Source organism: Rhinatrema bivittatum, chromosome 2 (genome assembly GCF_901001135.1).
Source record: "Rhinatrema bivittatum chromosome 2, aRhiBiv1.1, whole genome shotgun sequence".
Lineage (NCBI taxonomy): Eukaryota > Metazoa > Chordata > Amphibia > Gymnophiona > Rhinatrematidae > Rhinatrema > Rhinatrema bivittatum.
Window position 1 is genome coordinate 756,157,267 of NC_042616.1, and position 17,873 is coordinate 756,175,139.

General features: G+C 41.8%; 1 protein-coding gene across 1 annotated transcript in view; it reads right to left on the reverse strand.

The window, feature by feature from the left end:
* Window positions 1–444: 444 nt before the first annotated feature.
* DSCC1 (DNA replication and sister chromatid cohesion 1) overlaps window positions 445–17,873 on the reverse strand; it is a 91,202-nt gene continuing 73,773 nt past the window's right edge. Inside the window, exons 8-9 of the mRNA XM_029591952.1 lie at window positions 11,356–11,504; window positions 445–2,706 (exon numbers count right to left, since the gene is read on the reverse strand). Coding sequence (XP_029447812.1) covers window positions 2,598–2,706; window positions 11,356–11,504 — 258 coding nt within the window. The 3' untranslated portion in view covers window positions 445–2,597. The remainder of the gene's footprint in view (window positions 2,707–11,355; window positions 11,505–17,873) is intronic.

Sequence of the window (17,873 nt, forward strand, 5' to 3'; positions counted from 1 at the left end):
TTCTCATGCAGGGCTTTCTGAACAGAAACTCATGCAAAGGCCTGTGAGCATGTGCTCATTCACAGGCCTCTTGCTGACTTCCACTACTAATGCTGATGGTGCCTGAAAAGTACTGACACTTGAGGCACTTGTGACCCCAACTGAAGGTTTGATGACCCCATTTGGGGTCCCAACCTACAGTTTGGGAAGCCTGGCCTAGTGCCTATTTGTGAACTGAGCACCAGTCTCTATATGGGTTCAATAAGAATAATGGTCAAACAGATAGTATAGTGAACCAGGCTCAGAGGTATGGGTTATATTCTGCCCTGTGAAACAGGAAAACCTTTTCTAGTTGTTCCCCCCTTTGGGATTCATTCTGACTGTATCCCAGTATCGTGTTTGCCCCTTTCTCCAGTGAGATAAGCACACACATATCTCAGTTAAAGGACAGACTGACTTCGGATATATCTTCTAAACAACTTTTATTACAAATTCTAGGGTTCCCCAGCAGCCAGAGTTTACAAAAATAAAAGGAATTGATTAAATCAGGGTTCACAGGATTTTACAGCTGGACTGCAGCATGTACAAAAAAAAACAAATTGTTCTCCAATCTCATCATGAAGCTAAGGAAAATGCCAAAATTACTTCCCCCCTCTAATAAGACAGGATTATTTCACATTCTTCTCAAAAGTTCTCTTCAAGCACAGTCACATCATTACTTCTCTCTTACATGCAGTATAACTCTTACTACTTTGGGCTATTCAGTGTCCTCCCAGGATGTCACAGTAACAATCCTTGGGACCATAAGCAAGGGTTCCCCAGTCTTCCTCTCTTAGCCCTTCTGGCCTGCACTTTCTAGGCTCTCCACAGACCTGATCCCGTAGTAATTTCACTTCAGTCAAGACAACGCCTCCAGCCTCAGGCCATTCCCCTTTAGGGAGAAAGCCCCTACAAAGCCCTTTTTGAGCAGAGGCACTCTGGGTACTCCAACCGCCTGGTGACTGCGCTTGATCTCCTTCCGCCAAACCCTTGAGCACAAGTTTATATGTATATCAAATATACTTCCTCTAGAGCAGGGGTGGCTAACCCTGGCCCTCATGAGCCACAAACAGGCCTGCTTTTCACGACATTCAAAATGAATGTACAATGGAGGCAGAGCATGTATGGTATTGCTGGAATGTGAACTGTGTTCTACAGTGTCCTCCCTTTAAGTGGCAATGGGAAGAGGTCCCTCTAGAGCAGATAACCACTTCTGGTCCTCAAGAGCCATAAACGAGTCTGGTTTTTCAGGATATCAACAATGAATATGAATTGTACTCTCCCCTCTTCCAACAATATAGTTCCAACATATCAAGGCCTTTGAAATTACTCTGTATGTCATCCATCAACCTTAGCTTACTTTGTAATGAATTTGAGTATTACACCAATTGTTCCATCATCTCCAACATAGCTATTTCTGGTTTTGGTTGATCACCACCACCTGACATCTCATTTGAGGATGAGTTTAGGCTTTATTGTAATGTCATAGTAACTGTCTGCATCAGTTTTTCTATTCCTCAAAGCCAAACCTTTGTACATCAGATTCACAAATATCAATCTGCTCAGCTTCATCTTTGCAGGTCATTTTCACAGGTAGTAGCCTACCTGATACCTGGTCCAATAGACACAAGAATGTAAGGCACAAACTTGAGGTGCGTCAGCTTGCAAGACAGTTGGCTAGGGAGGACTGCAAGATATTTTCTCAATATAAATCATGGTCTAAACACTGTATTCTCACAGTATCATCAAAACACTTCTAACACCATCAACCATTTAGCAAAAACCCCAACTCTCAAGAACTTCTCCAAGGGCAAAAGTCCAATGACAAACAGTCCAGCTTAGGGCCCACCACATTTAACTATACTCTTTTCTTCTCCTTACCAAACTGAATACAATTTCTTCTTTAGAGGTTTGCAGTGGATTTTTTTATTTTTTTTTAAATATTGCTGGAGATTATAACATTTTATATGTATATCTTTTACTCATAGCTGTAATTTTTTCAGGTTTTATTACCTTTCCCTTAAAGTTTTGGCTTCCAGAAGAAAAGCAGGAATACGAGTCCATGTATGTAAAGGGGAAGAGGGAGGGAGGGTAAAGTCAGGATTCAATCTGGTTTTTTTTTGGGGGGGGGAGAGGTACCCAGTTGGAAATTCTACCTGTTATGTATGTTCTTGTATAATTTTTTTTTTACAATAAATAGCATGTTTATACAAAATGTTTGCTGATATTATTGCTTTTAAGGGAAACCATACCTTTTGTTCAGTTTATATGCCTGTACATTTATAAAACTAAATACTTGGCTCCTGCCCACACAGAATCAATGAGGAAGCAACAAAGCAGCACAGACTAGTTTCTAGTTAAAATGATAGGTGATATTACTTAATGTGTTTGTACCAATAACAGCCAAAATGTTTTGTGCAATTGAATTTTGACAGATCCTAATAATAATGAATTTGTGCAATGTACTGCAGGAAATGACTGCATCATGCTAGGATCCTATGAAATAGCTCACAGGCATCCCCAACTGTACATAGGTGATCTAGCCCTACAATTAAATATTCTACAATTAATGTCTGGTATCAGGAGACAGGTCTTCTGGAATTATATACTTTCAAGCCATTCTGCATGGAGGAGCGGGCATATTTTGTCAGCAAAGCTCCTATCGTCTGCTTCTCTCCGCATAGGTCCCTGGTTAGTAGAAAAACAGGAGGAGAAAAATGTTAGATCTTAAAACATGGTTTATAGCTCATGCAAATCAGTGTGCTTAGAAGTATTCATTTCTTTATTTTGAAAGAGCAAATATTAGGAATTACAATAAATACTTTAATACGGAACACTTGTTAACAAAAGGTATCAAATTACATTTTTTTTAAAAATCCAGCATTGGACTGGTCATGCAGTGAGAGGTGGCTGCATCCCATTAGAGCTCCTCTTGCAAGTATCCAGTTTTGTTTATTCTCTGTATAACTGAGGCTATGTCACAAAGTAAAGACGCGAGTAAGAGATCTCTGCTGTTGCTATGAGCTGAATGTACCAGCACAATTAAAAGAAAATAAAATAAAGGCTTGAAGCTGCTAGGCTGGAACATGTAAACGTCTCAGCCTCACATGAAGAGATAGTGGCACAACCTGAAGTGACCATGCAGCCTTAATACACACCTGGATGGAGGAATTTGCTGAAAAAGTTTCAACCCAGCTAGATAGGAAAATTGGTTCTTACCTGCTAATGTTTGTTCCTGGAATACCACAGATCAGTCCAGACAAGTGGAATTTGCATCTCTACCAGCAGACGGAGGTAGGGAATAAAAACCTTTCAGCCACTGCTACTTAACAGAGAGAGTGCCACTGCAGTCCCTCAGTATTGACCTGTAACCAAGCTACGATAACTACTTCCCAAACTCCAAGGATTTCTCCTAGAACGAGCTGAAGAATAAGTTGGAACCCCCAACAAAACTGAACCCTCTACGTAGAGTAATGAAAAAGCTTCCAATCTCAAAACAACAGAACTATGTACAATCTCATTCACAATTCTGCAGCACTAAATTTAAAATCTGCATCACCAGCAGCAGGAAAAAAGTCTTTCAAAATAAGAGGACAGGAGTCTGAGGTGATTTGTGGTATTCCGGGAATGAAAGTTAGCATGTAAGAACCAATTTTACTTTCCTGTTCATACCCCAGATCAGTCCAGACATGGGTTTACCCAAACCCCTCTACACTGGGTGGCATCCTAAAAGACCTGCACGCAGTACACTTTCACCAAACGAGGCCTCCTCCAGGCCCCTGACATCCAAACAGTAATGTTTAGTAAGTGTGCAAAGAGGACTAAGTCGCTTCTCGACAAATCTCCTGAGGAGAAACCAATTAACACTCCGCCCAAGAGGCTGCCTGCACCCTAGTAGAATGAACTTGTAATCCCTCGGGGATTGACCGACCTTTACAAATATAGACCAAAAGAATCAACTCCTTTAACAACCATGCAATCATGCTCTTAGCTGCTTTGCAACCCTTCTTTGATTCACTAAATAATAAAGCAAGAGCTCAGCTGCCGGCGTGAATCAACCTCCTCATACTTTGCACACTTTTTTTTTTTTTTTTTAAAAGGCACAGCTCCTTTTGAATAGGAAAAGGAATACTTCCCTCATCTGGCGAAGGCTCTGGGGAGGAGACCATGGATGGACAGAGGGAACCAGACCTCTGGCTATCAAGTCCCTCCGGATGTTGCAGGCAGAGACCAGACAGGGATTAACAATCCCCCGCTTGCCCTGCTCCACCTGAGGAATGGCCCACAAAGGTGCCTAACACCTCAGGAAGCTCTTCCAATAAGTCCTTTATCCTTGCTTTACTGTTTTTTTTTTTATCATCTCTTTTCTTTAAATTTCTCTCAGACTGTAGGTTTACACCTCTACCATCTGCTGAAGTCAGAGAAATACTGAGGGACTGCAGGTGGAACTCTTAAGTAGCAGTGCCTGAAAAGTTTTTATTCTCTGCCTCCATCTGCTGGTAGGGATTCAAAACCCGCTTATTTGGACTAATATGGGGTATGAACAGGAACGTCTGGCTGTTGTCAATAAGATGGCCCAGCTTGTAGAGGTGGTTCAAGACAACTCAAAGATAGAGAAGCAGGATATAAAAATGGTGGATTTAGAAATGTCCCTCACCTCAGCTGGCACCAAAACAGACTGGAAAGGAGCTATAATACAGCCCTGGAAAAAATAGACAAACTTGAAAATCGTTCACAAACGAAACATTCGTATACTTGGGAGTTCCGGGATAAAAATCCGAAGAGCAGACATGGTAAACTTTTTTGCAAAATGGTTCTCAAATGTTCTGCAGTTCGAGGACCACACCAATTAAAACTGATTGTGCGCATTGTGCCCATGCATCAGCTTGAAGGCTAAGGGTCATTATAATAAAATTGCATAATTTCACTGACAAATGGATAATTTATTTTTAAATTATTTATTTATTGAATTTTCATAATTTCAAATACATTTGAAACTATAATACAGAAAACAGGAAGAAAAAATAAAAGGCATAGTTTCTCCATTGTAATTCCATAGGTTAACAATATAGAACATATCTTCCTTATTATAAGCATATAGGGAGACCCTAAGAAACAAAGCGGTAATTTAAAGAAATTTTCTCTCAAAAATGCAAATTTACTGACACACAGTTTGCAGATACACATCTACTAAAGCCTTCACTTCTCAATCTTATCTGGAGTGAGAGTCTAGATATAAACGTAGTTGTTCTATTTCTGTAAATATATACTTATGATAGACCAAGATACGACATGGATATCTCAAGTAAAATTTAGCTCCTCTTGCCACAATTTCATTTCTCATAGTCAAAAAGGCTTTTCTTTTCTCTTGAATTCTTTTAGTAATATCCGGGAAAACTAATTTGAAAGCCATAGAATAACTCAGACTGCTTTTTAAATGATCTCCTTAAAACTTCATCTCTGTCAGACATTTGAAGAAAAGTCACAAGAACTGTTGCCCTTTCTTCAATTCTTGCTTCAAGTGATTTCTCTATGAAGTCTGTTAAATTATCTGAGGAAATATCTTTATCAGTCATCTCTTCTTGAGGTACTCTTTACCTTTGCTTCCAGGAATATAATAGTCAACACTATAGGTACTGTCATTTCTGTATATGCTAAGATACTAATAAAATAACTTAATTAGAACTTTTAATGGCATTCATTTTGTCTTTGGAAAGTTCAATATTCTCAAGTTGTTTCTCTAAAGCTGATTCTCCAAAAAGTCCAACTTCCCACTAGCATACGATTCAGATTTTATAAGGTTAACCTGTACCTCCTTTATATATCTTTAATATCTTTTTCCACCTTTACCAATGAAGTTTCAATCGATTGAACTTTTGTTTCCAGAGAACTAGATTTCTCCATATTCTGCTTCACAACATTAGTTTATTTATTTTATTTATTTGGAGTTTCTTATATACCGATAGCCGTTTGCACATCGTATCGGTTTACATACAACTAATAACTTGTGGGCATAGCCCTTACATCGAACAGTAAAAGTAAAGTGGAAAAACAAATATACAAGAGATATATGTGAAATTAAAAGCTCTAGGAAACAATATACAAAGGTCTATGTAACAAGGTCTACGTAACAAGCTCTATGAAACAATATACAAGGGATATATAAGTATATAATATCGGAGAATGAAAGAGGGTTTCTTAGACAACTATAATAATAAATATATCTTAAAGAGAGCAATTATGATGAAGGGGACATGATACTAGCAAAAAGCAATAACCTTAAACTAAAGGTTATCCTGAGAAAGTGTAAAACAGCCGTGATGAGCTGAGAAATTCAGATATTCAAAAAGGTGGGTCGGTGAGGAAAACAGCGAGGAAAACAGCCGTGATGAGCTGAGAAATTCAGATATTCAAAAAGGTGGGTCGGTGAGGAAAACAGCGAGGAAAACAGCCATGATGAGCTGAGAAATTCAGATATTCAAAAAGGTGGGTCGGTGATGAAAGAGCCTAGGTAGGTAAAAGGGTGTGGGAGAGAGGAGGAGGGTGAGGGAAAATACAAAGAAGGGCGTACAGAGGGAGGGAGAGAGGGGTGGGTCATAAGTTACAAAGGAGGTGGCCAGAGGTTAAGGGAGTAGCAGAAAACGCTAAGGAGGGTGAGAGTCAGATGTATGGATATCCTAACGATATCCTGTTGTAGGGACTTCTTCATTGGGGTATCCTGTTGAAGGGTATTCTTCATTGTGATGGAGGAGCATGTGGGTAGGCCTGTATAAACAACCAGGTTTTTAGTTTTTTTTTTAAATTTAGGAGTTGAGGTCTCAGTGCGTATATCAGGGGGTAGGGAGTTCCATAGGGTAGGGCCAGCAAGTGAGAAAGCTCTGTTCATGGTAGAGGTAAGTTTGATAGTTTTGATAGTCGGAGTGCGGAGGGTTCCTTGGAGGGCAGGGCGGGTGGGCCTGATGGAGGTGCGCGGATGTAGGGATTCAAAACCCACTTAAATCTATTATAGCCATATTCATTGTAGTCAAAGCCTTCCATATTTCTTCAAACGTTATTTTCTCTGGTACACTTAATGGATATTTCAACACTACATGAATTCCCTTTTTCTCACCTCCCTTGTCGAGAAGGCCTTCCTTGCCTTGCTGATCTCGCCTCTTTTTCAGCCTCTCCTCCCTTGGAGCCAAGATTCTCAAGGCTCACCGAAGCGGACATGGATTCCAAGCCGCTTCTCTGGGGGTCTTCCGATTTTCTTGAGGGCTGGCTCAGCGAGTTCTCCAGCAGCTGTTCCGTTCCCCCGTCCATCGGGGGTTTGTAAGGGAAGGAGGGAGTTGTCGGCTCGCCGGGGTTTAGAGATATTTCGGCCAGGGTGTGTGGCGTCCGCTCCCTGCCATCTATACCAGCGGCCTCACTCACCGGCTCAGTCTGCACACCACAGAACGCTTCTTCGATCCGCGTTTGTCGATAAGGCATTTCAGGTGTTGAGGTCGAAACCTCTCTAATCACTGCCTTGCACTTCGTATGCGGCATGAAAATAGGAAGAAAAAACCCCAAAGGAAATTCTTAGGCACGGTAAGATGGAAAAAAAATGCGGAGCTATATCAGTTCCGTGTTCACCATGTGGCAGCCATCTTGGGTCTCTCCAAAATGGAAAATTTTAAATGCTGCTAGAAAGAGAGAAGAAATCAAATACCAAGGGTTGTGTATAATGATTTTTCAAGACTTCTCAGCTGAGCTCCAATGGACGCGTCAGGCTTTTGCGGGTATTAAACATGAGTTGCAGCAGCTTAACTACCGATACACCATACTATATCCTGCTCGGCTTCAGATCTTGTGCAATGTTTGAACCCCTATTGAATACCCCATAGAACAACACAAAGAATTCCCCAAAGAATTTTTCAACTCTAACTCCTTGGCAGTCCAAAAGTACAAAATGCAATTCCCAACCTCCTGACAGTCTTAAAAGCTATACACAACCCCACACAGAAGTTATCTGCCTCTGCCTATATCAGGCTATGTATATTGTATTTCTTTGTTTAACCCCATATATTTATTTCCAAGTTATTCTTCCTGTTCTCTGTAAGACATTTGCTTGTCACTGTTATTGTTCAAAAGGTAAACCGAATTGATCAGTAATTCTGTTATTGGAAAGTCGGTATAGAAAAGTTCTAAATAAATAAAAAATAAATAAATAAATGGCCAGATGGTCATCCTGGATTGCGTGGTAACAGCAGAAAAATGGCTTGTGGAAAATAAATGCCACAAATCGTCTGTGCAGTAAAGAGGCACTAGACTAAGTATGGCGAAAGTAAAATAAGAGCCTCCGAATGCATGGCAGGAGTTCTGATTGAGAGAAGAAATTTAAGTCTACTGTGAAAGTGTGTCTGCAGCTTGAAGCAGCTCTTTGCAGTTTTTCCTGCAATGGGCAATTGCTGTCACATCTGCTAAAACATTGCATTTTTGCTTTTTATTTGGTATTTTCAGTATTTTGGATATGTGCTAAACTTTTTCCTTTTGGCGTTGACTCGGCTCATGATAGAGTGGATCGGGAGGGGTAAGACCAGATCTACCGCACAGCCATGCATAATCCTCTCTCTCTCTTTTTCAATACATATCAGTGTAAAAATTCTTGTGTTTCACTCTTTGGCCACGTGAAACTTTACAACTATTTAAGGCCCCAGAAGGGTATCCATTTTGGCTGTGCAGCGCATCCTTCAGCAAGATTCTGAGAGCTGTCACGAGAGACTGTTTTGCACATGTCCTGTTTTACATTTCTTATTTTTGTTGCTTCATTAGTAATAAAAAAAACACAACCTGTTATGCTTGCTATATGTTCATTGTGCCTTTCAATGCATTGACTTGGTGCTCAGTTTATCCATTGCTGAATTTCAAAGAGAGGAGCTATGGAAGAGTAAGGGATGTGGGGGTGGGTGGGATGAGATAGGGAAACACAGAGTGTAGCCTGCCCTCTTTGTCCCGATTTCATTCCCACTAAAAACTTTTAAGGTATGTGATTTTATGGGAGTTAGGTTTTGAAGGAATAGAGGGTAGGGATAGAAGGAGGGAAAGATTGGTTGGTGGGGGGCAGTTCAGGGGGGATGGGGGGGGGGGGGAGTTTGCTGGAGATATAGAAGGTTTGATGGAGGGGTGTAGTATTCATATGGGCTTCATTAGGACAGTTGAATGGGAGGGGTAAATGGTATACAGTCTTTACTATACATGTGGTGGTTTATGAAAATATTGATAACAGGAGCTTTGAACCTTTTCTATTTCCTGATTACCAGTTTAAGGAAGATATATTTTCTTGTGTGCGATATTTCAGTGGGGACCCCGTAAGGGTCTCTTCATTTCAGGATTCCATTTTTGGGTTCTATGGTTTTTTGTTTTGTGGTTATGACCATATATTGTCTCTTTAAATGTTAGAGGGGGTCTCCTCCCCAATTTGGCTTGCAAATTGAAAGTCTAAGGCACACATACTATTGTTGCAAGAAACATCTTACAAACAGAGCATGAGAAACTTAAAACCGGTTGGGTCGGGCAAATTTATTAGTCCACACAACTGTCCTTGGTGGTCTGCTGTTTGGTTGATAGATGTCAAAGGGAGATATATCTTACTGGATTATCTGCTGTTTTCTGTTCCCTTCATATTAGTAAATGTATATGTCCCTAATACAGAACAATCAATTTTTCTTGCTCTCACCTTCTGCTGGAGAAAGAATACTGGTGGGTCTGACTTTGGGGCAGGGCTGTGTGTCAGTGATATCAGTGACTGATTTATTCCATCTCCATCTACTGGTAGGAGTGTATAACCCACTGGTGTGGATTGGCCTGCCTGAGTGCAGAGGAAGTAGTGGTTTTGCCTGGAAGTTAGTCGCTTTTGGACACAAGTTACCCAAGAAATAGCTGATATCTTTAATGTTCCAATCCACATGACCCCGTGAGTTGGGATTATTGGGCAGATAGAATAGGTTCTCAATCCCGGTTAAGTGTCTGGTATTGGCTGGGCAGCTTCTTTTGGCTGCTAGGTTTACCATAGCAGCCAAAGGTTTACCATTTTTGGAAAGTCAACCCAAGCACTGAATATGGGCATTTGCAGATAAGAGATATAGCTGATATTGAAAAGTTGTATGATCTTAAAAATGAACATGCTAAAAATCTTGTTATTTGGGGTCCGTACTTTGAGTATTTGGAGGTCATCTAGTTACTTGATTGACATGTCATATGTAGATTTGTTATTTGGTAAGCATTTTGGGGAAGCTCCAGCAGTGAAGATTTCATTCATCTATGACTCTTAATTTGTATCCTATTTGTATGCAACAGAGTAGACCTTTTTATTATCATCCCTGTAGTATGCCACAAAAACGTTAGTTAAAACAAAAAAAAATCCAGCATTATTTGTACTAAGCTGATTTAGACAGGCGTTTTCTTCTCTGCAGCTTGTAATTTTCTTAAATGTGGCAATATAGATTTATATGCATAAAAAACAAAAACATACCCGGTTATAGAGGCAGGAGTGATACTTTATCCACAATATGCAAACTTGCCACATTATGTATTGGATTATACTAAAAAGAATAGAAGTGCAGATATGATTTGGTAAAACTATGAGGCAGTGAGATAAGGATACAATGCCCATGACTGTATGAGTCCAAGAATTCCAGAAACAACCAGTATGATCCTCCCAGTGATGCTAGCAATGGGTATACTGGCTACCCTCTATGCTGTGTTTCCCCTCTGGATAAATCAATCCAAACACAATTCATGCGTTTGGTACCCCCTCAAGGTCAGCATCACATGGGAGCAAACTGAAGCCTAAGGTCTCACCAGAAGACTTCATTAAAACTTGAAATCTGTTTGAGGGGAGGAAGGACTTACTATTTGTTTACCTGTTCTCCTTCCTTATACCTCCATAGCAATCAACCAAGGCACACCAAGTGTCCCAGGTGATAGAGAACTTACAGGGCAGGTACAGAAAGGGAAGTCTTTTGTAGTGATCTCGCTATCTATAATTTTTTTTTTTGTTCCCATCAAGATAAATCTCAATATAGATTTAAAATTGTGAAATTTTTTCCTTCATTTGGCAAGGTGGAATTACTCTAACATACATGCACAGAAGTAACTCCTTTTTCAGTACCCAGAATGTTACCAGCCTTTCCTATGCCCCAAACAAGTCATTGATGTAAAGCGATGCCACTTGTTCTGTTACCTTCCACCAAGTGACAAAGAACAGCTTTTACCAAACACATTTTGATCTCCCCACTATCCTCATCACTTAAAGAGTCACAGGACACAAACAAATGGTTACCAATCAATAGACACTTTGAGAAACAAACCACTTACTCAATATATGGAGCTATGTCTGCTTCAGTCCATTTTTCCCGAATACTAAACAAGCTGTTGAATCTTTCCTGGTTGTCCTCAGGCAAGTCTTCCTTTTTTAGCAAAGATATGGTCTCTGGTCTGGAATTTCGATCGAGAAGTGCCAAGCCCTACAGAGTAATGAGCAGAAACAGGAATTCTGTCTTTCAAATGACATTTCATTAGCTCTCATAGTGTGCATCAAGGGTTACATACAGATTGCAGTAACATGATGTCAGCTAATCAGGGCTTCCCACCCAGTTAAAAGTACTCCCCCCTAGCAATATAACCTAAAAAAGATTAAAAGAAAAATCACCACAAAATATATTCATTCATGAAACTGGAAATGTTAAGAATGTGTAGCAGCCAATTTGATCATTATTCATCTTGGAATCTGGGAGGGATGGTGCAGATAGAGAATTCTAACAATTGACAAGATGACAACATTCTTATTCAATTTCAATCTCTCACAATCTCCACAAAAAGAAGCTTAGAAAAGCAATACGTTAAAAGGGTTGAATAAATCACAGATGAAAGAACCCTTCTCCCAAACTTGGCATCCACATATGACTATTTATCCATTCTATAATGATTAACAAAAGTATGAATGGAACTCCAAACTACAGCTTTACATCTCTCTTCCATGAATGTTTATATCTTTTCTGCATAGGAAGTGGTGAAGTCCAAAACTGTAAAGGACTTCAAAGGGGCATGGGATAAACACTGTGGATCCATCAGGTCTAGAGGATGTGTATAAAGAGGAGGCAGCAAAACACTGCACGGAGCGGCAGTAGCCACAGAGGCATTCACGGAGCGGGATGCCAGTGGCCAGTGGTTGGTGTTCCACCTTCACGGAGCGGAAGGATGGAGGGCTGCCATCTCCAAATTATAAAAAAAACAAAACAGGGGTGGGTAAGAGTATGTAAAATTAACGGTGAGTTCATAGGCTATAGGTATTACCAATTATTAGGCTTGTTCAATATTTGTTGATAGTTAATGTGGCTTTCAATGCATACTTCACTTTCAATGCATATCCAGCATAGCTCTCTGCTTTAACGGCAGAGGAGAAGAAAAACTAATACTTCATGCATATCCAGCATAGCTCTCTGCTTCAACGGCAGGGGAGAAGAAAAATAACCAATAAGGGCTGAACAACATAGTCTGGGTAAACATATAAGTATGGGTGTAGCTTGCTTATTGCAGCGGTTACTACCCCCCTAACTAATCAAGCTTGATAGTTCACTTGGATGCAGCTCCATCACTGCTCTCTACATTAATGGTGGGGGTGGAAGGGAAATAGTAACCTTTGGTTCTAAGAGCCAAGAGAAACAGATAAGTATGAGAAAAAAAAAGAAGTGTGAAGCTTGCTGGGCAGACTGGATGGGCCATTTGGTCTTCTGCCATCATTTCTATGTTTCTATGATAGCTTTTGAACAAGTAGGAAACGACAAACTAGAAACTATTTTGAAAGGAATAGAGAACAAAACAGACTATCATGAAACTTTGGTGCAACCACACCTCAAGTACCAAGTACAGTTCTAGTCACACTGTCTCAAAAAAGATGTAGCAGACATAGAAAAGATACAGAAAAGGGCAACAAAAATGATAAAGGTAACGGAAAAGCTCCCTTGTGAAAAAAAGGATAAACAGATTAGGGTTCTTTAGCTTGGAAAAAGACAACAGAAAGAGAAATGATTGAGATCTATAAAATCATTAGTGCGTAGAAAAGTGAAAGTGGTTATTTCCATTTCATCCTCCTACACCAGTCCAGACGAGTAGGTTATGTCCCCCTACCAGCAGATGGAGGTAGAGCACTCAGCTTTCCTTTGTGACATCACCACTGCTTAGAGGTGGTGCAGTACAGGGAAAGGCCAGAATTCTCTGCCTCCAGTAGATGGTAGGACATCCTGATTGTGCAGCAGGATTTTTCACTGTGCCTGCCTCCCTTTGTGGGTTTGGCACTAATTTGTGATTTCCCAGTGTTAAAAGGGCCAGGCATCTGGTTTTCCCAGGGTAGAGAGCCTGCAGCAGAAGTTACTATCCCCATACGGGGTTTGGTAGAGCCCAGGGGTTCTTAGTTTGGCAGAGTTTAAAAAAATATTATATATCTTCAGAGGAATAGCTGTGTTAGTCTGATGTAGCAAAAATGACAGGAGTTGGATGGCATCTTATAGATTAACCAATTTAATGAAGCATGAGCTTTCGAGAACAGAGTCCATCTGATGCAAGCCCTACTCTCTGTTTTCTATCATTTAATTAGTTGACAATCCACAATAGGATACTGCCCCCTAATCCCATGACTTTTTAATTTCCTAAGAAGTCTCTCATGAGAGACTTTGTCAAATGTTTTCTGGAAATCCAGATACACAATCAACTGACTCACCTTTATCCGCATATTTACACCCTCAAAAAAATGTAGCAAATAAGCGAGGCAAGATTTCCCTTGGCTAAATCCATGTTGGCTTTGTCCGATTAAACTATGCGTATAGGAAAATTAGTTTTACCTGATAATTTTCGTTCCTGTAGTACCACGGATCAGTCCAGACTCCTGGCTTTTGCCGCCCCCAGCAGATGGAGACAGAACTTTTCAAAACAAAACTCCGCCTTATATAGGATGGTGCCACCTACAGTCCGGTAGTTTTACTCAATGGCAAAGCAGAATGGTTCTTAAAAACCACCTAAACTATGTACAATAACCCTTAAAGGAGGAAAAAATAACCTGCTTCCTTAACCCATATAGGAACTGAACCTGTGGAACCACTTGAGGACAGTCAATCCAATTTCTACAGATCTGAAAATTAAACAACAATGGAGCGGACTCTCCCCGACTTCCATGCCTCACCCGGGCGGGATTCTGGACTGATCCATGGTACTACAGGAACGAAAATTATCAGATAAGAAACTAATTTTCCTTTCCCTGTACATACCCGGATCAGTCCAGACTCCTGGGATGTACCAGAGGTAACCTACTTGGGATGGGATCCAGAGAGACCCACTCGAAGCACTGCTTCTCCAAAACCTCCATCCTCCGGAGCCTGAACATCCAGTCTGTAGTGCCTGGCAAAGGTATGCAAAGACTTCCAATTCGCCGCCCTGCACATCTCCTGCGGTGAGACCAATTGACACTCGGCCCAAGAAGCAGCCTGCGAACGAGTAGAATGAGCCTGAAGACCAGACGGTACAGGCTTACCACACAGTAAATATGCCCAGCCTATAGCCTCTTTGAACCAGCAAGAAAGCGTAGTTTTAGAAGCCATATGACCACGTTTCGGACCAGCCCATAACACAAAAAGATGGTCAGTCATATGAAAAGTGTTCGTAACTTCCAGATAGCGCAACAATGCCCGAACATCTAGTTTCCATAAGTCTCTAGACAGGGTCCGACCGGTCCAAACTGGGAAATGATGGAAGCTCCACTGACTGATTCATGTGAAAGGCTGACACCACCTTGGGAAGAAAGGAAGGAACTGTCCATAAGGACACCCCAGAATCCAAAATTCTCAGAAACGGCTCCCTACAGGATAGAGCCTGGAGCTCCAATACCCTGCGAGCAGATGTGATAGCTATAAGAAAAATCACCTTCAGCGTGAGATCCTTTATGGTAGCCGTTCTCAAAGGCTCAAAAGGTGCCGAATACAGAGCTGAAAGAACTAAGTTCAGATTCCAAGGAGGACAAGGGTGTCTGATCGGGGGACATAAATGCTTTGCCCCCTTTAGGAAACGAGCTACATCTCGGTGAGCCGCCAATGCCACACCGTGAACAGGGCCTCACAAACAACCTAGAGCTGCCACTTGCACCCTCAGGGAACTACACGATAAACACTTGGCGAGTCCGGATTGTAAGAAACCCAAAATATCCGACAGCGAAGACCGTGTAGGAACAACCGCACTGTCCACGCACCAAGATTCAAAAATTCTCCACCCGTGCACATATGTAAGGTTAGTTGAAGTTTTGTGTGGAGTGTAGCTACCACAGCCTCCAAATACCCTTTACTCCTCAGGCAGTGCCTCTCAAAAGCCATGCCGCTAGACAAAAGCGATCGACCTCTTCTCCTTGATGGAGAAGGTCCAGGAGCAATGGAAACCGCAGAGGTCCTGCCACTGCTAGATTGACCAGGTCCGCAAACCACAGACATCGTGGCCACTCTGGAGCTACGAGTATGACTTCCGCTGGGTGTATCTCCACTCTCTGAGCACTTTGCCTGTCAGCGGCCAAGGTGGGAAAACATACAGCAACACGTCGGTCGGCCAAGGCAGCACCAGGGCATCCACCCCTTCTGCTCTTGTTTCTCTGCAGCGACCAAAGAAGCACGGAGCCTTGGCATTCTGAAACGTGGCCATTAGATCCATGTGGGGAACGCCAGCTTAGTCTGCCAGCTCCCATTCCCCGGGATCGCGGTGGTGTCGACTGAGAAAATCCACCTGAATGTTGTCAACTCCTGCTATGTGAGACGCTACAATGGTTACTAAATGCTTCTCCACCCAGCTGATCAGCTGCCGGGCTTCCGTCACCACTGGCCGGCTCTTGGTTCCCTCTTGGCGATTGATATAAGCCACCGTGGTCGCATTGTCAGACCAGAATCCTGACTGACTTCCCCTGGAAGTGAGAGTGGAATGCTTGCAACGCTAACCATACCGCCCTGGTCTCTAGACGATTGATCGACCAGAGATTCTTCCTGGGACCACTGTCCCTGCACCGATTTCCTCAGGCAAACCGCTCCCCTAAAACCAAAGAAAAAAAGGTATGATAGACCAAGTCTCTCTAACTCATACAGTTCTCCCTACTCACTAAATCCAATGAGCAATCAGCACAGACTGTAGGTTTTGCATCTTCACCATCTGCTGGAGAGAGAGAAATACTGCCGGACTGTAGGTCGCATTATCCTATATAAGGCGGAGTTTTGTTTTGAAAACTTCTCTGTCTCCATCTGCTAGCTGGGGGGTGGGGGGGGGGGGTGGGAGGTGGGCAAAACCCAGGAGTCTGGACTGATCCGGGTATGTACAGGGAGCTATATGTTCAGCAATTTTGTTGTTTATGATGATAGAAACTATTTTGCCTGGCACAGATGTCAGACTCACTTGTTTGTAGTTTCCTGGATCACCCCTTGATCCTTTTTTTTTTTTAAAATTGGCATTATACTGGCAACCCTCTGGTCTTCAGGTAGCATAGATGTTACTGAAAGTTTACAAATTTCCAATAGCAGGTCCACAATTTCATTTCTCAGTTCTTTCAGCACTCTGGGATGTATACTATCTGGTCCAGTTGATTTGCTACTCTTTAGTTTGTCAATTTGCCCTAGTACATCTTCCAGGTTCACAGAGATTTGTTTCAGAGGATCTGAATCATCACCTTTGAATATCATTTCTGGCATGGGTATCTTTCTTACATCTTCCCCAGTGAATACTGAAGCAAATAATTCATTTAGTCTCTCTATCACCAAAACTCCTAAGTACATGACCAGCAAATCTCATATGCCTCATAATCAGGTCATGGCTCTTCCACCTATCATCTCAAGTACCCTTTCATTCCTCACAATGCTTCAACATTTCAAATGACTGCATTTTCATGCTTTACTTCTGTATCCCATCCCTAAACAGAAATGTTCTAAGTAACATAGAAACATAGAAATGACAGCAGAAGACGACCAAAAGGCCCATCTAGTCTGCCCAGCAAGCTTTCGCACTTTTTTTTCTCTCATACTTATCTGTTTCTCTTGGCTCTTAGTAACCTTTTTTATTCTATTTCCCTTCCACCCCCACCATTAATGTAGAGAGCAGTGTTGGAACTGTATCCAAGAGAAATAGCTTAAATACTTAGGGGTATTAACCACCGCAATAAGCAAGCTACACTTATGCTTATCTGTTTATCCAATCAGGCCAATACAGTACAGTGTGCTCCGGTGGAGCGCAGTTAACCCGTGATTGGACGCGCTTTTTCAATGCGCTAGTGTTACCCCTTATTCAGTAAGGGGTCGAAAACGCGCGTCCAACCCCCCCGAACGTAATAGCGCCCGCAACATGTAAATGCATGTTGATGGCCCTATTAAGTATTCATGCGCGATTCAGAAAGGAAAATGTGCAGCCAAGCTGCATATTTTACTTTCAGAAATTAGCGCCTACCCAAAGGTAGGCGCTAATTTCTCTCGGCACCGGGAAAGTGCACAGAAAAGCAGTAAAAACTGTTTTTCTGTGCACTCTCCGACTTAATATCATGGCAATATTAAGTCTGAGGTCCCGAAAGTTACAAAAAGTTAAAAAAAAAAAAAATAAATAAATAAATTTTGAAGTCTGCCCGTGGGTTGAAAACCGGACCCTCAATTTTGCCTGCGTACGGTTTCCGAACCCGTGGCTGTCAGCGGGTTTGAGAACCGACACCGGCAAAATTGAGCGTCTGCTGTCAAACCCGCTGACAGCTGCCACTCCGGTCCAAAAAGAGGCGCTAGGGAAGCGCTAGTGTCCCTAGCGCCTCTTTTTTCCTCCGGCCCTAATTTGAATATTGA